Here is a 26,409-nt window from a genome sequence, read left to right as displayed (position 1 = left end):
CGGCGGCTGCGAGCCGTGCGTCTACGACGTGTACCAGAAGGAACTGGAGCGATGGGAGCGGGCCAGAGCAGCGCGAGACAAAAACCTCCTCGTGGAGAAACAGGGGGAGGTCAGCGCGGCTTCGTTGCGCCCGCAGGCAGCGCTGCGAACCGTGCCGTGTAACGGAGGTGTGGTGGGGCCGGAGCCGTGCCGTGTAACCGAGAGCTGACGTCCGCGCCGGCCTCGCGTTCCGTGCCTGCGCTTATGGAGCTGAAGTCCTCAGCTCTAAATTGGCTTCCAGAGAGAAATGAAATAACAAAGGCGGCCGTCTGACCGAGTAATTATTTATTGTTGTTCTTGCAGAGTAGTAATTCAGAGCTCAATCCGGATGCATTTACTGCATTCAGCATAAGCTCGGTGCAGCAGCTAACAGAGGACACCTACCAGTACAGGTTTGAATTACCAGGGAATGGCAGCCTGCGATTGGGTTTGGGACAGCACATCGTGTTAAGGTATTGTTCTCTGTGCTGCTTAAACAGCCCGCATTATGTAACCCCGTCATAGCTTTTTGTCCATAGACAAAGCCTTCACGCCAGGCAAATCATAATTCCATAGGTGTGCAATAATACAGATGAAAGGCCCTGTGAGCTCGTTAGCTCTGCTAATTTTATGGCAAAAGTCATTGCAAAGCTCTGTTTTTTTTTTTCTTTTCTTCGGCATTATCCTTGTGTTGGTGGGTCAGAAAGAACTGGGTCTGATTTTAAAAATAATAATAAATTGCAGAAAGAAAGAGTCAAAGAATAGGTGTTACAATAGATGGCTTATTGCTGTGTGTTGCAGGGAGGACAATGAGCTGTGCTCAATTCGAAGTTGGGTATTTTAGACTCTGTATCTTGGAGTAACTCAGCATACATGGTGTTACTTATGTTGTCTGGGCATTTTCTAACTGATTTCCAGGAAAACAACCCTCCTGTGCAGTTAATGGCTCACCAGAAAGGGGCCACCTGGGAAAAGTTTCTCTCCCTGCCATCTGTGGTGATCATTGCCAGAAAGCAGAAGTCATGTTACGATGCCATTGATCTGTATCTGTTGACGTTACTCGTGTGTTAACAGCTGATGTACACAGCTGGCTGGCTGCTTTCCCTTCAGCCCTCTCGTGCAGTGCAGCAGAGGAAAAGCTTTGGCCACTTGAGTCAGTTACTGTAGTCAGTAGTGAAAAGCGGTGTGGATATATTCAATGGAAAGAGAAGGCTTGCAGGAAAATACAGCGAATATAGACAAGAGTTTTAACACACTTAAGGCTGTGCCCCAACTTTCATTATTTAATTGTCAGATGCTGTCCAAACACAAAAATAAAGGTACATCCCAGAACAAAAGGAGTAGCACACAAGAGACTATTTTTTCTCCCCTCTGTCACTCTTTCCCAAGCCTCCTTCCAGGAGTGCATGCAAGAGCTGAATGTGGGATACAGCTGGGGCCACCAGCAGGAAAACAATAGATGCATCATAAGCTGTGTCCCCCGTGGATTTTTACCTCTCACAGGGGAGCATTTTGCATCTGTGCACAGGCTGAGCCACTGAGAAGGGGTTCTGCTGCCTCCCTTGGCGTTGCCTGATCTCCCCAGAGAGAGAAAGCAGAAGTGTTGGTAATATCTGTCAATGACACAAGTTACAGTGGTTTCCTATATTTCTTTTCTCAGAGGAGTGGTGAACGGTTTGGAGGTCCAGCGAGCCTACACTCCCATTAGCCCAGGGAATGCAGAAGGTTACTTTGAAGTTCTAATAAAAGTAAGTCAGTCTATACAATATAGATTAGAGTCTGAGGTGCTGGGAGCTGTGTTTTCTTTTAGGAACCAAGCACACTGTCAGCACTTCAAGGGAGACTCTGTCAAATCCCTCGTGGACTGTTTCTCTGTTGTTTTGAAGCAGTTGTGCTTTGCTGATAAAAAAATTGCTGCTTTTTTTTTTTCCTCCATGAAGCTGGAAGTAGAGGAAGGTGACACACAAACAAGTGCTTCACAGCACAATCTCTACTCAACATTAAGGCCTCTCAGAAGCCTTGCAGTTGCCACTGTGGGAAGAGACGCCCATTCCGTGTCCCTGATTTCGTTTTGCCTTTTCAATCTATTCTTGAAGTCATACCCAGTAGCCAGTCCAGTGGAACCATTGAATTTTGGGAAGCCTTTGCCCAGCTGTTGCTTTCCCCCACTCATTATTTTTGCATTAAGGACACTCCTCATAAAAAGCTTTTATTTTTGGTTAAAAAAAAATAAATCAGTGTGTGTGTGGTGACAGCCCCAGTTTGGATGAGCTGGTGGAATTCAAAAGGACGTTATATAAGAACTTGGCTGGAAATATTTCTGAATATAGCCTTCAGGGCTCCTACAAATGCGTAATTAGTTTGTGTGGAGAATACCAAAGTGAAAATGTTTTTCTGATACGTGTGTGTTTGTCAGTAATGATTCCTCAGGGGGCAGATGCAGGCTTCAGTATAGGTGTGAAACACAGAATGCTGGGTGTCCCAGGTGGCTGCCAGGAAATGACCGTTTGTCCCCTGCCAGTCTTCCAGGATTTCATATTCTGGAGGTCTGTTATGTATTGTATGTTTGAATGTTTGCCCTGTTCTTTAGAAATGTGTATAGCTTGTATAAGATACCTGTGGGAGGGTCGTTTCACCATTCTTGTGACAATTAGTGTGTGGCAGGGGAGAGAAATGTTGCATTTGAGTTGTATTAATAGGATACATTCACAGGATGACTGTGAAATTTCATGTATACTTGCTTACTACTCACAGGTTTTGCATTTCAATAATAATAGTAATGATTGTAATGACACCTTTCCTTTATATAGAACCTTTCATCCCAAAGGGAGCTGTAGTTACTCTCTGGCAGTGACAAAAGAGATTGGTAACACCCAGTGCAAAGCAGCCATTTTTATAACTCACTCTGTAGGTTGTGGTATATTTCACACTATTCAAGCAATTTTGGAAAGTACTATATTATTATTATTACTATGCAATCCAAGCACTGTTCAAACCCTTCTGTCTCCTGTTATTACAGCATTGCATTTGTGATACTGCAGTTAAGAGCGAAGGAGTTGCCATTTACAGAGCATAACCCTCTTTTTGAGTGATTTTATAATGTTAGGGTTTCTCTCCATGTAAAACTGGGTGTAGAAGTTTCCCCCCAGGAGATAATTATTTTTTTTCTATTTAGAAAAATTCATTTTAAGCCCACTCAATCACTTCTTGCTCCGATTTTCAGAAATAATTTTGGAGAAAGGAGGATTGCTTTAGTTACCATTACCATGGTCCACTGGGAGTGGGTCATAAAGAGGGGTTGACTTTTCTCCTCTTGTCTCAGATTTCCATATGCAGGTAAAGAAGGTAGGGATCAAATACTGTTCCTTTGATGCAACGCTCTTTGCATGAGATTCAGTACCTGTCCAGAGCCCTCTGAGCATGAAATGTTTCTGACAGCAGGGCAGAATCTGGATGTGTGCATGTGATGTGTTTGTCTTCAATGTAACAACCGGTGCTAATAGATGTTAATAGCCAGGATATCTTATTCAAGTGAGCTTGTTGCAAGGGAGGAGTATCTGTGCTCTTTGTTAGCTAACAAGCTTGCAAGCACAGACACACACTCGCTCACTCTTCTCCTTAGCTTCTCTGTGCACAGTTCATCAGTTCTGTTTGCCTGCAGTGCTGCTTGGTGGCTGGTCCAGGCACTGGGGTGTGAAGCTGGATTTTTGTCCAGTGCAGAAAATACCCCCATATACCCTTCTCTCAGTTATGTGGGCTGAAGGCTTTGAAGACACATACTGCATTCCATCTTTTGACCTCTGGCTGCGTTGCTTTTCCTCAAGCTTATCAGTGGCATCGCTTCTGTGCAAGGCCAGTTGTCTGCCATAGCTGTTAGGCTTCTGCAGGATGGGCCAGCTGTTGTTCTCTGAGCAGTTCCCATAGTTATTGACAGTTCTTTTGCATGTAGTCTTTCTTGTCAACATCAAGTAGGACATGTATATGCCTATGGCACGTTGCGTGCAGCAATAAGGCTGCTTGGATGGGACCTTTAAGGCTGGCATGGGTGGGACTCTGGGCAGCCTGATCTAGTGAGTGGCAACCAGTCTGGAGCATGGGTTGGGACTGTGTAGGCTTTAAGATCCCCTCCAACCCAAACCATTCAATGATTCTCTTCTCTTCTCACTCACCCTTTCTTATCAGTCACAAGTGAGGTTAGCGTTCCTATGAGGAAAAGCCAAAATGATGGGGATTTTTTTGTGCCCAGTGGAAAGTAAAGCATTTTTTGACTAATGTTTTCCTTCTGTGAAGCCCCAGTTAACATATTTTTGTGAAAACACAAAGGCATCCAGATGATCTGTTCTGAAAACAGTTTTATAAATGAGAAGCCTCTGGTTGGGTCACTAATTGTATCAACACAGCATCGGAGAGACTGAAACAAAGGAAGGGCTATGCAGTGTTTATGTAACTATCAGTGCCCAGAGGGCATTTACAGATCCCACACCCTGAGGTTTGGAGAATGCTTGAAGGCTCAGGCTGTGCTTTGCATTCACGGCGCTCTTCTCTGCGTGCTTTGTAAGCAAGAACTTTGATAAGCTTTTTCCAGTTTTGGAAATTCAGACTGCATAGGAGTGGGTTGTGTTTACATTATAGTCAAGCTGGAATGAATCCAATATGATTTAATTTAAATGTCTTTGTTTTGGGTATAACTTTGAATTATTTTTCAAATAGAACGATCTTTCTTTCTTTTTAAATGCATGAAATGTGTGTTGTGTTTTTTTTTTTTGCCCCCTCTTGTTTAAATGTAGATAACTTTATAATTGACTTTAAGCTGGGAAAGTTTCCAACAGAGTATAATTATTCCTTTCTTTTGTGCAATGTTTTTTATTAGTGCTATGAAGCTGGGCTAATGTCACAATACATAAAGACTTGGAAAGAAGGGGACACGGCCTTTTGGCGTGGGCCATTTGGAGGGTTCCCATATCGACCTAATAAGGTTAGTTTCCTAAGAGACGTAGGATGTTTCAGCTCGTGGCAGCTAGCTTTGTTTAATAATCCAAAGGGAAGACATCAATTTGATTACTGTTTTCATGATTATTTTAGGGACTTCCTGGGTATTGTGCAGTGCTGCAGCATTAGCAGTCAACTGGGGGAAGTACACCTTATTGAACTGCAGCATATGTAAGAGGGAAGAGGAGAAGGAGGTGGGTGGGAGACTGGAAAATTAGCAAGGCTCTCTGTTCATCACTTGCATGATGTTTAACAAAGGAAATTTATTCTGCCCCAGCAGTGAGTGTGGATTGTTTTTTGCCTTGTTTGAGCAATGCTGGTATTTTGTGACTGAGCACAAGTGAAAAAGAGGTGTTGATCTTTTCCTCTCCTGGGTGTTCCCTGAACTGCAGCAGCTCCAGTGAGGTGTCACATCACCCAGACACTCTGCAAATGTTGATTCCCATCTACTGATACCAGGCTCTCTGCAAAGAAAGGCAGATCCAGTTTCAGGGAAAGGCTTCTCACGCACGCTAATTTCGTTACTTAATTCTGACCTTTCAAACGAGAAGCAGAATTGAAACATAGGTCATTAAGATCCCAAAGCCTTCCTTCTTACTCTTTTTTTTTTTTAATCTATTTTAAATATCCAACAGAAGTAGGGCTGTAAAATCCCATTGGCCAAGCTCCATGTAGAGCAGTGGTGTTCTGCTTCCCGTAATATCCTCCCTGCTGTGTGAGGCTACTGTTCACTTCTGTTCTTAAAAGCTTCCAGGTCATCTGGGACAAAACACTGCAGCCCTGCCTAGAAGTGACTCATTCAGGGACTGCCAGGGTGATCCTTGTGCGTGTAGTTTACTGAGTACCTGAGCAATCTTTAGAACTTCTTGCTATAAAGAACTGTCCTGATCGTGGAAGTCCTTTGGTGCAGGTAAATGAGTGAACATCTCCATGCTGCAGGTGGGAAGCACTGGCTGCTGCACTGGTAGGTCTTTAATAGAAGTGAATAATGCACCAGGATGATGTGTGGATCAAGGGGAAGAAGAAACAATTCCCTCCAGTGCACCTTCAGGACTGTGTTTTGCAGCATCCAAAATAAATAGCTATCTTTTCCAGCAAGAAAACAACAAACAATGGGTCAGCAAAGTGTACAGTTGAACTGCAACTAAAGTTAGGATAAATGTTTCTATTTGGATATAATCCAGTTTCATTAAGTTTGATTATATAAATCTTGAAAGTGCTATTTGTAGTCCTTGATGGGGTTTACAGAAAAACACATTTGAAGACTTGTATGTAGCAGTTCATGTCCTGATGTTTTCCTCTCTCTAGGGACCCTTTAGCAGCATGGCAGCAAGGAGGAACTGGCAATGAGCACCTTTGTTTCCAGTCCTGATGGTTAATTCAGAATTCTCTGTTCCTTTGTTAGCATGGAGAACTCCTCATGCTGGCTTCTGGCACTGGTCTTGCACCAATGCTTCCCATTCTCCAGTCCATAACGGATGATGAAGAGGATGAAACCTTTGTAACTCTTGTTGGCTGCTTTTGTACGTTTGAAAAAATTTATTTGAAACCTCTTCTCCAGGATCTGGCTCGATACTGGAACATCAGAATATTTTACATCCTAAGCCAGGTAAATGAATGAATATGAAGTATATTTATGTGACTGTTCTGATGTGCTGGATGAACCTTTTCTGTCAGTCTGGTGCTAATTCTTTCCTAGCCATCAAGGCTATTGTTGATCCAGTTGCTGCTGTTCTTCGATCTATTAAATGGTTTCTTGTGCTGCCAACAGCCTGAAGAGTTTTAGGGAAACAACTCTCTCTTCTTGTCCCTCTTCAACTCCACTGGCAGTTCTTCTGTCAGGAAGAACCCACTGATTCATATTCACTGTTGATCATTTCCCCCTTCACTTCAGACAGCTGTTGCTGCACCAAAACATTTATGCCAAGAAAGCTTTATTCTAGGAGCCTCACAGCAAATAAACTATTTCTGCTTTCCTAATACCAGTGCCTTAGTCTGTCCTTATCTTCCATTTGTTGCTCGTGGCTACACCTCTCTTATTCTAGTACGTTAGCACCAACTTCCCAGCAATTTTTTTTCCCTAGTTGACCCATTTTTAAACTTTCTGAAGTTGTGGCCCCCTCTGTAAAATGATTTTCTGTGCCAAATTCATAGGATGAGGGCATACCTCTCAGTGGTCTTATGTTTTCAGCGGTCTTTTTCGTTCTCATTTGGTCCCAAAGTTCCCTGTGTTCTGCACAGATGTGGTAGATGAAAATTATTTCCCTCAGCAATGAGGATTCATTGCAGGGAAGATACAGAAAGAATTATTTATGCTAAGGGAATGAATCCCATTGCATTTTTAGCTTCTCAGATGAATCATTTTTTGTATCTCATGGTGGATCTGCCTCATACATTATGTTCCACATATGGTCTTGGCACGTTGAGTCTGGCTATAGAGGAAAAGTACTTGTGCTTGGGCATCCCCTCAACTGCTCTGTAGGTGTGTGATCTGGTGACATAGCTTAGATGCTCTTCTCAGGACAGTGCTTTCTCAAGAGCCTGAGAAGCTCTTGAAATTCAACCCAGTGAAGGGCAGCAAGAAACCCATCTGACCCTCTCTGACCCCTGTCAACACAGCCTGCCCTACGTACATGTCTCTCCTCTCTTAACAGGCTTGTTGTACTCCGGTGCTGAGTGGTGCATCTTCCCTTTTAGGATTCTATGTGTCTGTCCCAGTATTTAGCTCTGCAGCCTGTCACTATCAGATCTAAACACCTTCTGCTTCTAATTAATAGCAGTAGGGGGTCCTGTTAGATCTAATGTCATGGGATCTAACATTGCTCATGGGATCAGAGCTGTGTCTGGAGCAGGGTTTTCTTCAGTTGCTTTGGCAAGGGAGATGGAATTGTAGGAGGCTTGGGGGAGTGGAAAAGGCAGTGGGGAGGAATAGAATTGGGACTGAAGACTTGGGAATCGAAAAGGCATGGTGGGTAGTGGCTCCCAAAGGAGTAGGTCCTGCAGTGTTATTTGGCAGTAGTTACACTCAGTTTTGTTTGACTCAGTGGCCAGATCCAGTGATAGGGAGGTATTTTATCTGGCCTTTGCAAGAGGAGCACAGGTCTTGGTTTGGATCATTGCTATGCCAGTTGGAGTCCCAAGGATGAAAAACATCCCTTGCAGTACTCTGAGGGGAAGAGGGAGATTCAGCTGTAAGCAATTGATTGTCCTTTTTACTGTCCTTTTTTGCCTTTTCAGGAAACTTCTCTGGAAAATCTTCCTTGGAGCTATCAGGAAAACACATACACTGGTCGCCTAAATGAGGACTTGATAAAGACAATAATAAATTCCTGCCGAAGAAAGCCATTTGTATTAATCTGTGGATCTTCTGCATTCACTGAAGACATGAACAGATATCTGAAAGCTGCAGGAGTTGAAGAAGATTCCTGTTTTGTCTTCTAGCAAGGTATTCCTGAACTAAGGAGCGTCAGGCCAAGACTAGGACATCCTGTTCAAAGACATTGAGATGACTGATTTGGAGCAAAAGACTCAGATCCTTATGCCTATAGTTTCATAGGCCTTTGGATTAAATATATTTTCCAGTATGATTCTCAATCTTGAGCGTTTTAAAGATCAGGTGACCTTCCAGAGTGGCTGTTACAATCACCCATACCTCAAAGATCAGTGTAGTCTTTTTAGTGGAAGTCTTTACATGGAATTTTGAGAGACACCTTTCAAGGATATTAAGAAGCATCCAAGTGTACACCTCTGCTGTAATATGAAGACCAATGTCTTGCTTTGATTGTGCCCCATTGGTTGTACCCTGGAGAGATTTAATGCTTGGGAGAAGATAAAGAGGCCAAGGGAACAGCAGAGCACTGCGTGACCCTCTGGTGTCTGTGGGGTTCATTTCAGTGTTGTTATCTTGCTGGGTGATGCCAGGCAGGTCTCTTCAGCCTCCCTGTGCCTCAGTTGCCCTCTAATACATTGATATGGGGATGGAGGTGCTGCTCTGTGAAAAGAGCCTTTTCAGTCATGTACCAAAAAAAAAAAAGACCACCTATATGTGAGGGTGGAATTGTGTGTGGTGCTCAAGGAGGATTTGTATTGTCTGTGCTGAACCTTAACCCTTGCAATGCTGTCTGGAGGGAGGAGGAAAATGTCCTAAAAGTCTGTGGGGAAGCATCAGTGTAGCTGCTATCCATCAGGAAAGATGGTTGTCTGCTTTCTGTGTCCCCTAAGTGTTGTGTAAGAGTCCAGGTTCATTAAATTGAAGTTACTGTCAAATAAACAGCTGTTTCTTTTTGTCATAGGATACTCACAGAGAGAAAGCGTCCTGAGCATGTAAGAAAAACATGTGAAGAGTGAAAGCTTCACTGGGCTTTGCTGGGATATTGCCCTACAGAGCACAGCAGGGCACTCCAGTCCCTTCCTTTTAGTGCACAGTGCTTCTGCCTTTAATCTCAGTTATCCTCTCTCCACTCTTTTACCTCTTAGACCACAGTGTTTACTAGCTGCACCTGGACATATACCCTTTTGGCACACCTTTCTGTTTTGCCATTCATTCCTTGTTCATCCCATGCTGGGATTTCACCGGGTTTCCATGGCTGTGGCAGATGATGATGCATCATCACTCCTGTCTATTTTTCATCTGTTTGAAATAATACTCCTTGCACAAGGGGGCACATACCTCGAGAGCTGCTCAAAAGGATGGCTCTGCTTCACGTTGGGAAGCTGTGTGGGTACCTGAGGTCCTGCAGACACCAACTGATTGCACTGTATCTGCTGTTTTAGCTTTGCCTTTCCTCCAGGAGTGAACTGATGGTGAGATCACGTGAAGGATGATCATCTTGACCATGTTTTTGACTCCTCCACTGCTGCAGTGAGGCTCAGGCACCTTTTCCTGGCTCATAATAATACGTGCGTGTTTGGTGAGTAAATATACTGTTAACTGTACCACTTGGGTATGGGAGAACTCTTACTTTTTCCTGTGAGACTGGGATCTGTAACAGAGCTGGATCTAAGCTCGGGATGTGCATGGATCAGGGTCAGAGCTGTGAGCTTGGACCCTGCAGACGCAGTCTGCCACGGTTGCAACTAAACCACAAGAAGTTCTTTGCAATTGCACAAAGGTGTGTGTTTACAGTGCATGACATAGTCTTAGATGGCATGGGTTCCCCTTGCTGACATAAGGTTTGTCTCCAGTTACCAGATGCCTGGACTCCATCCAGTATGGATGCAGCTTTTAAGCTAACTTCATCAGATCAAGGGCTGTTCTCGTAGCCTAGAGTAGAGTTCTGGCTTTTACTGCAGGTGGGTGCAGTGATGTTGCCCACGTTAGGTCCAAAGCAAACTCTCATGCCTATCCAAACTGTTTTAGCCACCATAACCCACACTGTAGTGGAGGTGCTTCTATGCAGCGTAGGGCTGATGAAATAAAGAGCTGCCTTCTCTAGTTGCTCTCACTATTTTGTTCCTAGCTGGGAATACAGGAAATATTTTCCTCTGATGTTACGTACTCTGAAAACCATATTTATATACCTCTTGCTTTAAGCATCCTGCCTTTTGGAGATACTGCTAAAAACCCACAAAGCCTTTTAGCAAAGGCCTGAGGTAAAACTTCATGCTTGCTTTGGAAAAGCAACGCGTTTTCAAGCAAAAACTGGGACTGTTCCTTTAAGCTCAACCCCAATATGTCTGGGTATTTCAGCACATATGGGCCACGATGGTTAAACCCTACCCAGCTGGTCCGGCCATTCTGCCGCGAAGCCTCCTGTCTTTGTTCGTGGCTAAAAGGGAGGGTGGTGAGAGACAGAGCAAGCTGTGAGTGCTGCGGGTTGCAATCCTGCAAAGGCAGCCTGCGGGGCAGCGGGAGGAGACGACATGCAGCCGACAGCCCGATTTGCTGTGCCGGAGGGGATGGGGGCTGTGAGAAATTCTCCATAGGGGAGACCGTGTCCTTGGCGTGATGAACTCAAAGGAGCCTTTAAACAGCCCTCGGCGCTTTGTTCTGCATTTTCTGCCCTTCTTTCCCTTCCCTCCCCCTTCCCCACCGTCCTTTTGTCATTTTTCATGCTGGATGTCATGTGCCGCGGGTCCCTCTTCCTGGCCCATGGGGACAGCCCATTGCAGAGGGCACTGCTGGGCAGCAGTGGGATGGGGGGCTCTGGGAGGTCCTTCCCCACCCCAAGCAGAAGGCAGGCTGCTGCCTGTCTGCTGGGGTGCTCGGCTGCTTTGGCCACCCCAGCGAGGGTCGCAGGGACACTGAGTCCCCCATGAAACCCCTGCAGTGCTGTGCCAGGGAGAGGAGCTTTGCTTCCTCTCTTCCTCGTGGGGAGCCCAAATACCTTCTTAATTTCATCTCATTATTCCCTGCCTAAATAATTCCTCTTCTTCCTGGGGGACCGTGTTTAAAACTTTGATCTCCTCTTGACGACTCGCAGTCCTAAGCACATCCTTTCTGCTTAAATGGATCAAATGCCTTTTTGACTCATGATTTATAGATCTTTCCACCAAGGAGTTCAGGGAGCCCTGATACAGCAGCCTCAAAAAAAATAAAAATAAAAAATCATCACCCCATGATGTCTCTGGCCTGAGCCTCAGCGCTCAGGGCTGACCCAGAGCCATTTGTGAAGGGCTGCCTAGCTTCTCATCAGCATTACTGCTGTTCTCATCCTCCCCCCCCCCATCCCCTCTGCTCTGCTGACTGATGGCGTTGCCTGGGCTCGGGCCTGGCCGGGGAATTGCCATCCCCAGGTCAGGAGCGGGTGAATGTGCCCGAGGCTGATGGATGCCTTTCCCCAGGATGGGGTCACAGCTGGTGTGCTGCACAGCCCTGGCCCCCGTGTGCTCCCCATCTCCCAGGGGTACTGCTGACACAGAGCGCAGCTGGAGGGATGGAGAAGAGTGGTCACGTAAGTGTCAGTGTGCTGAGGATGATGGTGGAGGAAGCCTGGTGTGACTGCTGGATAAGCCGCAGAGCTTCTTGGTGGATCTGGGGGCTTTCTGAGGCAGGAGAATTGTCCTGGGCTGGGGTCCTGATGACACCTTGATACGGTGTGGGGACAGGTCCTTTCTATCCCAGCTCATTTGGCACCAGCTAATTGAGCTCCAAGGAGGTGGACGTGCCATCAGTGGGATGTGTGTCTGGTGCCAACCAGCTCCGCACGGCTCCAGTGAGGCTGGGCAGGGGCAGAGAGCCCAGCCAAACATTACTGTTATTACCCATACGTAAATACAGGCACTTAATGACCTTGGCATGGAGCATTTCCTGGGAATTAATGGCCAGTTGGCGTTAATGGTCCTTAGCAGCACCTCGGGCCAACGGCTCCTCCCAGCCCATCATTAATCCACAGGAAATGTCTCAGGCATCGATCCTCATTGCTTAATTAATAAACGCAACTCATCTCTACGGCTGAGATTTGGAGACACCGGCTGCTTCTTTCCCCACCACCTGGAAGGTGCCTTTTTCAAGCAGAGGTTTCTCCACGCCTGGCTTTATTTTGCCAGGCCTCTGTGGCTGTGTGCAGCATGGGCTGTGAAGGCACTGTGCTGTTAGGCAGCGAGAAGCCCAATGCTGGGATGCTGACGGTGTCTCCAGCTTTTATCAACAGTTGGCTTGTGCTACAGTATAAATCACGTTAATTCCTGAGGTACTTTTCTGTGGTGAGCCTGAAATTCCTATTTTGGTTTGCTGTCTTGCCTGGCGAACTAAATTATTTTCATAGCCCCTTAAGGGCATATTGTCAGCCCAGACTTACTGCCATTATACACCATATCTGAAGCATTAATATCTCTTCTAAATATAGTGTATTGACAAGGTATCTGCTATAGTGTAAATCCTTGGGACATTTGATCCAGATCATTAAAACCGAGTGAAGGAAGGGAGGAATAGATCAAGTTGCTTGCTGCTCTTAATTCAAACAAGCGATGAATTATTCATTCCACTATTAATTCTGTAGCCCTCCTGCTTTTTATTTATTTCTCCCCGTATTTATTTTTTCCCTCCTGGACAGACAGCTCCAGAGAGATGCTCGGGTGGTGGTGACAGCAGGATGGGGCGCAGGGCAGTGGGCTGCATGCTGGTTCTGGCCCTGTTCTGCACGGTGCTCAGGGTGGCCCCGAGTGGAGGTAAGGTTCTGTGCATAGCGGGGGTTGGGGATGGATCTGCAGCACTGGGTGTGCAGGTACGTGGGGTGGTGAGTCCTCGGTCACGCTTATTTTAGGTGGTAGGTAGGCATTGCCTTGTGGTTATAGCACTTTGTTGAAGGGTTTGTTAACTTCTGGAGTTCTACATACATATATACGTGCATACACACCAGTATATATGTGTGTGTTTGTATGTATGTATGTGCAGCTTGCTGTGTGTGACAAAACCCACATGTTATCTGTACAATGTGACCCTGGGCATGGGCCACAGTACTCCGTGGCATTGGGGTGGGACAGCTCAGCCAGTTGTTTCAGCCAACTGGCAATATCCTTCCCCAAAATGCAGAGCAGCCCAGGCACCCCATCTTTAGTGACCCACCCCTCCTGCAGGATTCCTCTAGGATATGAATTCCAGTAACACCAGGCTTTTAGCACAGTCCTGTATGGCTTGATTGCCTATCGCTGGTAATTAGCGAGGCGCAGAGATCCACCAGCGTTGCTGCTCGTGCACACATGCACACCAGATCTGCTCACAGTGCAGCACTGTGCACGTCCTCGACTTCCTCCCTTGCTGGGTCACCACGCTGACAAGCATAATGGACAGTAGTATGCAATAGCTGAGTATTGATTTGCACATACTTGACCCAGATTGATGGCAGTGAGCATGCAGCCATGTTTGGGAACCAAGCACTTGTTCCCCATAGGCTACACAGAGCCTGCTCCCCTCCCACATGTGATGTCTGTGCCCGCTGTGCAGCGTATGCGCCCAGTCCTGGCTCCCTCCCTGCCTTATTTCATTATAACCATGTCTCACGTATAAAGGTTTCATTAGAAAATCAATTCCTACATGCACAACTCATTGTGAAGCATATTGAACCCTTCATCCCTATATCTCCTAGCCTCAATTCACCAATACCACCTTCGTACGCAGGGAATGTTTTGAGCAGATGTCAAAAAGCTGAAGGGATGGGCTGCCCATGGGCTAACCCTACATTTAACATCTGTCTTTAGAGCCTCTGTAATCGGGGAGCTGAGGAGCACCTCCTGTCCAGAGGCTCTGTGGGGCAGGATGCTGCAGCTGCCTCCTGGTGCAGGTCTCAGCGTAGGGCTGTCTTAGCCATGCTGCCTTACCTGCAGGTGCTGGATTTCCCCCCCCCCCGCAGCTTTTGGGAAAAGGAAAGTATATTCCTGGCTGAAGACCAGCCAGGATGTAACCACTGCTCTCTTAAAACTTACTCTTTACTTTTTCCCAGCAAGAAATAGATACTGCCACTGAGCTGTAGGTGGACCAGTGGGATGAACTTATGGAAATGGTCAAGTGTGGGAGCCCACCATTCAGCAGGGCTGCAGGGGGGTGGAGGAGGAAGTTACACGGAGGGAAAAATGGCAGTGGGGAGGACACATGTACTGCAGGTCTCCCTAGACACCTTTTCTAGGTCTGGATGGTATTTTGGCAGCACTTGGTGTTAGGATGGAGCTGTGGTGGGTTGGAGCTGGTGCTGTGCCTCCCGTATAGTCCAGTCCCACTGCCCACCATCTTTTTAGGCGTGTCCTAGAAGGGATTCATCACATCTGCCTCCCACCCCTTTCCTTCATCAGGCATCAAATGTGGCGGGGTGCTCTCAGCACCCTCTGGCAACTTCTCCAGCCCCAATTTCCCGGGGCCGTACCCCTACGAGACGGAGTGCACCTGGCTGATCGTGGTGGCCGAGGGCTCCTCTGTCCTGCTCTCCTTCAGCCACTTTGAGCTGGAGTACCACGCTGCCTGCGCTTACGATTATCTCCAAGTCTACAATGGGGCATCCCGGGACCAGGGCAACCTTCTGGGCACCTTTTGTGGCCGCAGTGCCCCACCACCTTTTGCTTCTGCCTGGCACGTCATGGCTGTGGTCTTCAGCTCTGACCGGCATGTGGCCAAGCGTGGCTTTGCTGCCACCTACCACAAAGGTAATGGGGAAGGGGGTGGCCACGAGGGTGTCCATCTGTGCCCATCCATTCACTGACCTCGATGGCCGTACCTCCTTGCAGATGCATGTGGTGGGCAACTGACGGGGCTGTCTGGGGAGATCGCCAGCCCGCGGTACCCCGAGAGCTACCCCAATGACGCAGAGTGCCGCTGGAGCATCAGGGCGACTGATGGCCCCCTCACCCTGATCTTTGCTGACTTCCAAGTAGAGGGCGGCCAAGGCTGTGGCTTCGACTATGTGGCTCTTTTCGATGGCCCCACTGCTGCTGCCCCCCACCTGGGTCGCTACTGCGGTAGCACCCGCCCGCCCCGCATCATCTCCTCTACCCAACACCTCTTCATCCTCTTCAAATCAGACTTCAACATTGTGGGCAGGGGCTTCAAGGCCCGTTTCTATTCAGGTGCAAAGTTTGGGGGATGGTGGGAGGGGTGTGGAGATGGGGTGTTGCTCTCAGATGTAGGGTTTGGGTGGTTCGGTGCAGAGCCAGGAATTGGGTTCTGTAATCCTCATGGGTCCCTTCCAACTTGGGATGTTCTATGCCCGTGGCCTTGGCACCCTCAGATGCTGCTGTTCCCTAAAACTTTTGGGTGAACATTGGCCAGACACTAAGAGAGAGAGAGCAGATCAAGCTTTAGCAACAAAATGGATGAGCACTCATCAGCCAGGAGACTTCAGTTATCCTTTCCTACCCCCTCTCTGCTTTTTCCCTAAGCAGGTGAGTGCCAGGAAGTCTACACCACCATCAAGGGAAATTTCTCCAGTCCTCAGTACCCCAACTTCTACCCCAACAACCTCCAGTGTCAGTGGAGCATCCAGCTACCCCCAGGCTACCGGATCAAAGTCTTCTTCTTGGACCTGGAGCTGGAGGCTCGGAGCAGCCTGACCAGTGGCTGTGACTACGACCGCCTGGATGCCTTTGATGGTGGAGCTGAGAACGCCTCCCTGCTGGGGACATGGTGTGGGAGGGAGAGCCCAGTGCCTGTCATCTCCCGCAGCCATCAGTTGCTGCTGGTGCTCCACACAGACCGCAGCACGGCCAAGCGGGGCTTCTCCCTTGCCTATGTTGGAGGTAAGGCATCCACTCATCCCAGTGAGTGTAAGAACCATGGGATTTTTTGCTGAATCATAGAATTGTTTGAGTTGGAAGGGACCTTTAAAGGTCATCTAGTCCAACTCCCCTGCAGTGAATGGGAACAAAGGGATGAAAGTCCGAGGAGAGGTGGCCAGGCATTTGGGTACCCTCTCTTGCATCAAAACCACTTTCCCTAACTCAGCCATTTTGTGTTGGTGCCATCACACCTCAGTGCCACATTTGCTGTATTTCAAGATAATTACGTCTGAGCTGACCCATGTATTGGGCATAATTCATGCCTGCGCTCAGCATAGGATGAGCCTGGGGTCTATGGAATGCAGGAGCAGCTGCAGCATCTGTGTGCAGCCCAGCCCAGCACCCTGCCTGCAGAGCTGCTGGTATTGCAGCACTGGAGCTGCAGCAGCTGAGCTGGGTGCAGGAGCTTTAATCCCTCGGCAGCAGATTCATACGTCATAGGGAGAGCAGCAGAAGGGATTTTGGAGAATGTAGCAATGGCAGTGAGAGGGGATGGAGCTATATCCTAAGCCTTTACAGGCCGGGGGGGGGGGGTAAGGCTTGTACCAGGCCCCCAGTAGGCTATGTGTCATTCCCAGGACCACAGAAACATGAGAGAGAGGCATCTCAGTTTTCGTAAGTCTTCATTCCTGCAGATATTTTCCTTCTGTCTGGGCCCACGAGGTGACTTGGGCAGGATGTGTGTGATTTATGGACATTGGAATGACAGCCTCCATGCAAGGAGAGAGGATCCATTTTCTCCTCCTCTTCTTCATCTAATGCACTTTAGTTATTTGGTAAATCTTCTAATGGCTTTTATAATGCACTAAGTGTAGCAAACTGACACTGTTTTTTCATATTGATTTTATTGCATCTTACCAGTTTCGTAAGGCCGAGATTCAGAGAGAGTTGGAATAATTCAATAATTCATTACTGTCCAAGTGCTTGGTTTGAGCTCAGGGAGGATGAATTTCAAAGGAGAGGGGCATTTTTTCCTCCCTGATTCCTTCCTGCATCCATTGCTTTCTGCTCAAAGAGATAGGGTTTGTCCACTGCCCGGGAGCCCACAGTATGCAGACCCAGTGCAAGGCAGGGCTAAACCACTGCTGTATCAAACAGCTCTCTTTTTTCCCCCTGAAAACACAACTTGTCACATCAGTCCCCAAGCCGTGGCTGTGGCACGGTGCATAACAGCCATGAGGCCGGAGTCCCTGCTGTCCCCACCACCACCAGCTGTGTGTGTCATGGGGACAGCAAGCACGAAAGGTGGCAGTGGTGACAGCTCGCCCGTGTCTCCTTTTTGGTCCTGACAGTCGTACCCATGAATATCAGCTGCACGCGGACAGACTTCCACATCCAGATCCCCACGCAGGCCCTGGCCCAGCTGCAGAGGAACAAGGTGTACTTGGGGATGCCCTCCTGTGTGGCTCAAGTGGTCGGTTCACACTTCAGGATACACACCCGGTTTGACACATGTGGCACTGAGTCTCAGGTAAGGATTTGGCAAACCTTCCTGCAAAGCAAGCTGGGCAGTGGGCTGACCTCTCTTCCTACAGCTCTCTGAAAGGTGGTTATAGTGAGCTGGGGTCAGTCTCTTCTCCCAGCTAACTGCTAGTAAGGTGAGAGGTGATGGACGGCCTCAAGTTGCGCTGGGGGTGGGGTTCAGGTTGGATACAGGGAAAAAATTCTCAGCAAGAGCAGTGATGCACTGGCCCAGGCTGCCCAGGGAATGGTTGAGTCATCGTCCCTGGAGGTGTTCCAGAACTGATGTGGCACTGAGGGATATGGTTGATGGGGAGAGGTTGGGGTTGGACTGGGTGATCTTGGAGGTCTTTCTCAATCTTAATGATTCTCTGATTCCATGACATCATGTTGGTCACACCAGCTATGGGGAGGAGTTGCTGGCCTCTTTCCCATCCTCCCGTAGTTGCTGGGCTGCTTTGCTTTCAGCTGGATGCTCAGAGCTGTCTCCACAAGCCTGTGGAGATGAGCCCTGAGGAGCCTCAAGCCTTGTCTTGCAGAGACGAAACAACACATCCATCATCGTCAGCACGCTCTACATCGACTTCTCGGTGGGTGACCAGGAGGACATCCACCAGTACGAGGTGCAGTGTGAGCCCAAGAGGAAGGAAGCCTCCGTGTCCCTCATTGCTGGCCCCGACCCACACAGGCTGAGCCAGGCAGAAAATATGGTGGATGTGCAGCAGAGAGGGGTGGGAGCGATGGATGCCCACGAAACCAAGAGCCAGGACACCAGTGACATCGTCTTCATCAGCATCTGCATTTTGGCTGGGCTGCTTATGGTCATTGCTGTGGTTGGGCTTGTGCTGCTGTAGCAAACTTAGGTTGGAAACGTGGCCCCCAAAACCACCCTTGCCCCAAGTTTAGTGCTAACACAGCTGCTGAAATGGAGATGGTGAAACAAAGCCTGAGCCCAACCTCCACCTCATCCCCACGCCTGAGATCTGGGTGGTAGGCAGCCATTTTCCTTCCCATCAGTTTTCCTCTGTCTCTCAATCTGTCCATTTGGCTCAGGAATGCACTTCTTATGCTCTGTAACTATTCCCACACCTGCTTCAATTTGTTTTCCCTCTGTTGCCTCTACTTTCGGGAAAGTAGCGCTGTTTGCTGATGGCTGGAAGTAATCCTGTCAACTGCTGAATTCCTGAACATAGCAATTACCCCCAAATATAGCAATATTTGTAACAAACCTTCTCCATGTTCCCCATCTGTACTGGTGTGGGTGCCGTGGATCCGTACTGCAGACATCAGCATCTCCCTTTGGTGTGTGGTGATGGGTACAACACATGTGGGTGCTTTTGGGTGGTGTTTCTAGATGCCCTTACACCATATCTCAGAGGATCATTAGGGCTGGAAAAGACCTTTGAGATCCAACCCACCCCACCATGCCCGCTGCCCATGTCCCTCAGTGCCACATCCCCATGGTTCTGGAACACCTCCCTGTCCATGGGATGCTGCAGGTCACCATGCAGTGCTTTCCAGGTGGACAAAAGTCCCTTGAAGCCACCTGGGTGCTGGGCTTTCTGCCACCCTCCTGGCCTCAGGCAACCTTTCCCATCAATGGGGTTCTGTGCATGCCGTGCTCACCGAGCTGTGAGGGTGATGGTGATGCTGGGGGTTTGCTCATCACTGCAACAAGTGATGCAGTGCAGTACATGAGCTATACAGAGAGGGCTGGCAGGAGAAAGGAGAGGTGTAACTGGGGGCTGGAACTGTACTGCTCTTGCAAGTTAATTCTGATAAGAATGTTGTGTTCATCTCTTCACTGAGAGGGGTTGAGGCTCTGGCACTGCTGTCCAGAGAAATGTGCATGACCCCCCCTGGGATGCCATATTCAGCACTGAGCTTATTCCATCAGTGGACTGAGTGCAGACCCCACTGCTTCAGTGACTCCTTCCGGCTGTTTTCTTCTCTCTCCAGCACATCCCGTGGCTGAAAGCAGTCTGCCTCAAGGATGAGGTGCTTGTTAGAGGAAATGCTCCTCAAAGGCGGGGCAGATGCAGGTGTTCCCAAACGGGACATGTTCAGGGTTTGTACACTGCGGCCCCAGCAAGGTCATGTCCCACTCAGAGGCCATGAAGCCTGGCTCTGAGCTGCTTTAACTCTTCTTTTTTTTCTCTCTCAAATAATGCCTGGAGTGAGGCAGCTCTGCTCCTCTAATCTGTGCTCCCTGCACATCCTGCAGCCCACTGCCACCCCTTTACCACCCTGCAGGTACCCGATGGAGCACAGCTGAGCAGGCAGCAGCCACCAGCCCCGCCAGCTGGGGAAGCATAATGGATCCAGCATATGGGCGATTAAAAATGCAAGGACAGCGTTTACGGGGAGCTGTTGTTTCCCAGCTTATTTTAAGCAGCCATCTCTCCCATTTCCCGGTCGTCGCAGCCCAGAGGACAGTGAGGTCATCCTCCCCGTGCTCCTGGGGTTTGGGTGTGCAGAGATGAAACAGGGCAGTTGGGGAACATGGGAAGCTGCTACGTTCAAAGGATGGCGTTGCCTTAAGGATCACTCCAAATCTGTGTTGCTCGCAGCCCTATCCAAGCATCTCCTGGGCCCTGGCTGTGGGAGGAGCTCTGTCCCAAAGCCAGCACTGTGGTGGGTTTGGGAGGTCTGGGCTTGAGGCATCCTCCTCCTCCTCCCTCCATTGATGTCACAGTGTGAAAATTTCAATATAGGCAAACCAGTGGCTGCACAAAAGCAATCCTGCTGTTTGGGCAGGCTGTGCTGCGGGAAGAGTGCCTGTCCATGATAGGGGCACCTTTTATAGGGAGATAACTGCTTGGTGTATAATAATATATAATTAGCAAGGATTATCCTGTAATCTAGTCTAATTGACAGGGACATAGATGTTGCCCAGCAAACTGCCAGAAGAAGAATTTAGAGCAGTGCTAATTGCAGTATAACCCTGGCATGCCCTTCCCCTGGTGACATCCCTCAGGATGCCTGAGCTCCTCTGTGCCTCAGTTTCCCCTGAATCCTGGTGCTGGGTGTTCAGGAGCCACCTGGCTGGGTCCTCACAGCTCCTTTTTGGTTCTGTAAGCCAAGCATTGGGTCTGCCACCCTGGCAGTACTGCAGAGGAAGGTTGGTGCAACACTGGGACTGTGATTCTGCATCCCCCAGGAGCAGTTGGGGCCCTGGGGGCTGTGAGAGGGCATCTGGGGCTGCTCCTTGTCTCAGCATCTCTTCTTCCAGGGCCTGCTCAGCAAAGCATTCAGATCACAGTGAGAGAGAGATCTAAAAGTTTGGGTTCTTTGTGGAGAAACCTTTGAAGAGCCTCTTAAAAGACGAGCAATGCCGAGGCACTGCACTCTCTTTTTCAGGAAGGAAGAGAAGGGTCTTGCCTGCTCCCTTCTTCTTTCGCCCCAGCAATTTGCAGCACTGTGAAGCTTTCCTTCACTGCTGCCTCCCAAACCTGTGGGTTTGCTCTTCAGAAGTCCTTAAACCATTCCCCTGTTGTCTGTGCTTCCCGCTGTGCTACAGCTTCCCAGCCCAGCCCTTGGGGAGCTTTCCCAATTCCCCTGCTCAGTGAATCTTCATCCCACGTGTCCCTGCAGCTTTAACATCACCCTGCAAGAGCTGGACCCAGAGCTATGCTTGGGTCCCTTAGAAAAATAGTTGTGAAAGTATTAGCCATAAAATAGACCAAATTTATATGAGTTTACTGCAGTAACTCTGCACTCCTGGAGTTAATTCCCAAAAGAGAAATACTCAGCATGTACTGAGAATGAGGCCAAAAAATATCTTCTCTGCAATGTGTGCTTCAAAGAGCTGAAAGGCATCCAAAATAGATGGAACAACAACTGCTTCTCCCTAAAGTGCATTCAGAAAAGAAAGGTGTCGGGGGCCAAGAGAGATGTAGATAAAGTCACCCAGAAGAGTTGGCCATGTAGAGCCCTGTTCATGTCTATGTGACCTTGTTTTCAAATTTTACAGCACTACTATGGACAGCATCTGGTAAGCATCCACATCTCTTTCCTCTATGTGGCAGGTACTGCCATTGCAGCTCTGGAAACAAAGCCTAAGACACTCATTGATCCCGAACTCCTTTTGTGACAGTCCAAGGTGGGTGAATTCAATTACAGCCTGAAGCTAAGTGGGAAATGGATCTGATTATTTGTAAAAAATTGAGGGTTTTCACATCTCTTGCTCCAAACTGGTCATCAAGTGTCAGGTATTTACTGATGTATTATCCTCAGCCACCACTCACATCTGCCAGTTTGTCTCCAGCACACCTACCCATGCTTTGGGTGCTGCAGTGTCCAAAGGAGTATTTAGCAGACCCAGTTACCGACACCCAGTCCTGTTTTAAGATGAAGATCTGAATACCAACTACTGCATCATTTTCACACCACGTTATTTGTTCTTAAGGGACTCCCCTGAGGTCAGCGTTGACCACGACTGATCAAAGCGCACCTCCTTACGGTGCATTACCCTCAGTTCCCATGCCTGTGAACAAGCAGGTTTCACTCATCCCAGCTCTTGACTCTTTCAACCCCGTTAACTCAGAAAATGGATTGTGACCAGCGCCTTGTACATGCACAGAGAACAGAGAGCACTTTATTCTACACCACTAGAAAAAGACTGTGCCTGTCACACAGCCTTAATAATAACACAGAGAGAACAAGATGACTTGTGTCACTAAAGAAACCAGAATATGAAAGGCAAGGTTTCCAAGTTTTAATAACTAGCAGCAATTCAAACAATAGTTTGTTACTTAAATCTATTTACACCATCATTCTGAAACATGCTCTTTACAGAGAAAAAAAGCCTGGATGTGGAATGTTTTCCTCACAACGTAACTGTATTTAAAAAATTCATTTCAAGGTGGGGTTTCTTTTTTAATGTTACACTAAGAATAAGCACCACATACATGAGGTAGGGAAGTCAGAACGAGCTGCTCATTAAGCAGAGGTATTAGATAGCACCTTTACCCTAGGGCATTTCGGTTGTCACCCCAGGGTTTCAGAAAATGCCCACCACTGCAGGATGACTGAGACTATGAAAGGATGGATAGAAAACAATCACAGAATGGCCTGGGTTGAACAAGACCACAATGATCATCTAGCTTCAACCCCCTGCTATGACCAGACTGCCCAGAGCCACATCCAGCCTGGCCTTGAATGCCTTCAGGAAGGGGGCATCCACAACAAAATCATCAAAACTCGTTTTCCATCCCACTGTGGATGCAGGGGAAATCACCTGGCTTGGCTAAACAGGGCTCAGCAGCAGCAGACTTGGCTGATTTAGGATCAATGAGGGTTTGCAGTTATCCGTTAGGAACCTCCTCCCATGAAACAATCACCCTGATTTTCCACTATTTCCCACCAGAGATGATCCTTTATGCCAGTCAGCTAATTACACCTGAAGATCCACATCAGAGATGGAGCTGAACTGAGGTATGACAAACTGAAAACAGAAAGAGGTCAGTGAGAGAGGGTGGCTTTAGACCAGGAAAATACACAGCAGAGCAGAAGAAACTTTTCGTGCAGCAACCCCACACAGATTTAAAGCACCACTTCCATCACTAGAAGTTCTTGTCCTCAGCCAAGTGAGTCACACTGTCAGCACTTCGGCAATCCCCTTGTGACAGAAAGGGTTCCCAGTTCCACAGAGACGCAGGCACATGAAGTTCTCGCTCGGCATCGAGCACGACACCTCACTTTTTATGGCTCTGTACAAACGCAGGGACGGTGAGCGTGCCAGCCTTGACTTCTGCTCGGATTTCAGGTTTGTGCTTTAATGAGAAGACAAGAGCTCGCACCATTCTGCGATACGGCGCGCTAATGAGACGTGAAGAGAGATGAAAAGCTTCTCGCTCAATATTTTCAGCCAGTGGGTGATCAATCTGAAAACAGCAAAGTATAAAATTAGATCTTTGCATTTAATAAGGAGACCAACTGATTGAAATTGGACTTTGGTGCTTTTCGGTGTTTCTTCATTAATCAGTGCAGATTCAAGGAAATCTACTTCTCATCACAAGTGCAACAGGAAGAACAATTTAATTCTATCCTAGCAATTAAGGAGCAAGGCAGCATGGTCACTAGCAGGGAACACATTCACACGTCCAGCTGGGTGGCAGTGCTTTGCCATCGCGACAGGAAACTAATCTGCAACTCGCTTTGGGTTCCAAGTGGAACCACAATTAGAAGCTATGATGTGCTCTGTGTGTTGTGCTGTCTCTGTGAAGCTCACTTTTTGATCCTGTTGATATAAGGCACCTCGGATGCTATTTTAAACTCAATTCCAATAGCGACTATAAGACATGCCAAACACTTGGCAACTCTGCTTGGTGCTATAAAGGGAGATGCAGGCTCTGTGTGTGTAAAAGGAGGTATAATTAAGAATGCAGAAAGGGATTTACTAAATGTTAATTACGTAGTTATTGCTTCAACATGTGCCAAAACCTGTAATTTAGAAGAGCTTAGGAAAAAAAAACAGCCTGCCCATCAAGAAATGGTTTTAATTTCACTTCTGCTTTTTGTGACAGGGAATCTCCCACGCTTCTCATACGGGAGATTCCAGTGTGTCAACCAGTACTCCTCCAAGTCCTTTGCCCACCACTTTCACTCTCTTTTTGCTACCCAAAACTAAATTATCCCTCTGCTGGAAAGCCCTGTTGTATCCATTCAGTCCCATTCTCCCCTTCCAATCAGCTTGCTTTCCACTTGCCCAACCTCTGTGCTTCCCTACCTCTAAAACTAGAAAATCCTACAGATACAAGCTCTACTTGTAGATGCAATGGCAGCTGCAAGCCACAAGGGTAGATTTCCTTGCCATACTTTCAGGTAAGTCCTCTTCAGAATTAGTTCTGCCTTGTCCTACCTTACCCAATACCCCCTGTTTGAGGGTGGCTTTGTAGCCTTCACGTCTCCTAGGCTCAGACTTGACCACCAGCCTTATTGCTGTGCTTGACCCAACAGCGAGCTCCTCACATCATCATCCCAAAGCACCCTCACACTAAATGACCTTTTTGCTCTGCCCCAGCCCAGATGGACGGGAAGTTGGAGAGGTTGTTCTCATAGCCGGCAAACACATAGCTGTGAAATTCTTGAGTGCTTATCACTTTTCTTTCTGTTTAAAGGATAACTAATGAATAAATTAAAGGGATAATTATTACAGTGTTTCATAGACCAAGCAAGCTAGTTTTTCAGCCCCACAGCAAAACTCTGTTCATTTACTTAAAGACACCAGAGGGATCTAGTAATTATTGCCATTTTATATACTGTCAAACTTGCCTCTATGTTTTTGCAATAGATTTCAATTTACAAATGTTTAATTACTTAAATATGAAATGCCCAAAAGGTCCCAGTGTTGCTTTAACTGCTGGCAACTAATAGTCAAAACTTTATGTTCTGCTGACTTCCTCCTTCTCTTATCCAACCCAACCACAGTACATACACAGCTACTCTATTGGCTGGTGAGGTAAATGAGATCACATGTACAATGTACAATTAGCATGTTTACTTGTTTAATAACAGAAAAACTCCCACAAAACTACCTTTAACACAAAGCTACTGATAAACGGGGAGATACATCGCTGAAAACAGGAACTTTTGTCCCTACTTTGCAGCTAGGACTAGTTTTAGGGTAACTATGGCCAACTATGGCTTGTCTAACATGTTCCATGAACACTACCTCTAGATCCAGGGCTTCACAAAGCAGCTTCCGTGCGTTCTTTCTGAAAGCCTCAGTCTTGGGATCACTCTTGACTTCTATTGAAGGCCTATTTGAGTGGTGTTTGATGAAAGTTCTCCATTCCATGTAAACATCTTTGGCAAGGCTGGCCACATCATGATCGGAATGTTTGCGCATCCTGTTCACAGTGTGACCTGAAAAAAAGGCAACAAGTCACACAGTTTTGGTAGGTGGACAAAACATACATTGGTGCTCGGCAGCCAGACGCATCTTTAATTCAGGCAATGTCAGAGCATTGGCACAAACGTACGTATAAAATTACTCAGAATGAAGCCTCAACTTCGCACTCCTGGACTCCTACAGGGATTTTGCTGGAGAAATTAGCAAGGAATGGAGCTAAACATGTGAAAACTATTTTCTCAAGGCGCCAAAGTGTAGAGACATACTGGGTCTAGTGAAAGCTTGTAAAATTGGCCTACAGCTGTCCTTTTTTTTTTTTTTTTTTTAAAATTGGAAACCTTTTTAAGGAGGACGCAGAGCTCCCGCACTGCACACGGACCTGCTGAGCGAACAGATTCCTTTGGGAGCGCACCCAGCGCGCCGCTCCCCGCCCGGTAGCGCCATTGGCCACCAGGTGGCGCTGTGCGGCTTCTGCCACCCCGGCAGCCCGAGGCGCTCGGGCACGGGGAAGAAGCCGGGCCGGGAGTGCGGTACCTATTTTTGTGGACAGTAACACTTCCTTGGAAGGTATTTTCTTCTTCAGTTCCCCCAAGGCTTCCAACAGGTTTTCTTTAGGCTGCCCGGGGAGTTCGAGCATCGCCTTCCAGCGTTTTATGTCTTCCACCACGACCACCCTCTGGAAAAAAGCCAATAGGAAATATTCTTATGAACGAAGCTTCCCCACAGCTAACGGGGCCGCTACCGACGCGCCGTAGGCTACGTGAACCGGCGCGCGCAGCACAGGGACTCGCCTTCAGGGACTCGAGCGTAGCCTGCCGGTAGGCGCGGGGTTCCGACCGGACCCGGCGGGGGCTCTGCGGTGAGCGGGCCCGGCGCACCACGAA

At 47.8% G+C, this 26,409-nt stretch overlaps 3 protein-coding genes across 6 annotated transcripts; 2 read left to right on the top strand and 1 right to left on the bottom strand.

Moving 5' to 3' along the window:
- Positions 1–48: 48 nt before the first annotated feature.
- Positions 49–9,277, top strand: LOC100543837 (NADH-cytochrome b5 reductase-like). Of its 4 annotated transcripts, XM_031554905.1 has the most exons (5): positions 49–316; positions 1,679–1,766; positions 4,889–4,993; positions 6,413–6,616; positions 8,245–9,277. In XM_031554905.1, the coding sequence occupies exons 3-5, from the start codon at positions 4,907–4,909 to the stop codon at positions 8,446–8,448; spliced, it is 495 nt and encodes a 164-aa protein (XP_031410765.1). In that variant the 5' UTR covers positions 49–316; positions 1,679–1,766; positions 4,889–4,906; the 3' UTR covers positions 8,449–9,277. The 4 variants fall into 4 exon arrangements, with proteins under 4 accessions (XP_031410765.1, XP_031410767.1, XP_031410766.1 ...); XM_031554907.1 differs by lacking the exon at positions 1,679–1,766; XM_031554906.1 differs by lacking the exon at positions 1,679–1,766 and having other exon boundaries at positions 49–491.
- A 5,005-nt stretch (positions 9,278–14,282) lies between these two features.
- On the top strand, positions 14,283–19,057 carry CDCP2 (CUB domain containing protein 2). The gene is given in 5 exon segments (XM_031554908.1): positions 14,283–15,081; positions 15,163–15,501; positions 15,817–16,170; positions 17,502–17,680; positions 18,210–19,057. Coding segments are annotated over 5 exon segments (1,692 nt in total). The 5' UTR covers positions 14,283–14,576; the 3' UTR covers positions 18,525–19,057.
- A 3,283-nt stretch (positions 19,058–22,340) lies between these two features.
- Positions 22,341–26,409, bottom strand: TCEANC2 (transcription elongation factor A N-terminal and central domain containing 2; the record flags this gene model as incomplete). The annotated part of the gene is made up of 4 exons (XM_010716295.2): positions 22,341–23,555; positions 25,346–25,539; positions 26,060–26,201; positions 26,317–26,409. Coding segments are annotated over 4 exons (618 nt in total), but the record flags the coding sequence as incomplete, so codon positions are not given.

Source organism: Meleagris gallopavo, chromosome 10 (assembly GCF_000146605.3).
Source record: "Meleagris gallopavo isolate NT-WF06-2002-E0010 breed Aviagen turkey brand Nicholas breeding stock chromosome 10, Turkey_5.1, whole genome shotgun sequence".
NCBI classification, from domain to species: Eukaryota; Metazoa; Chordata; class Aves; order Galliformes; family Phasianidae; genus Meleagris; species Meleagris gallopavo.
Note: the sequence above shows the minus strand (reverse complement) of the source record. Positions and strands in the feature narration are given on the sequence as shown.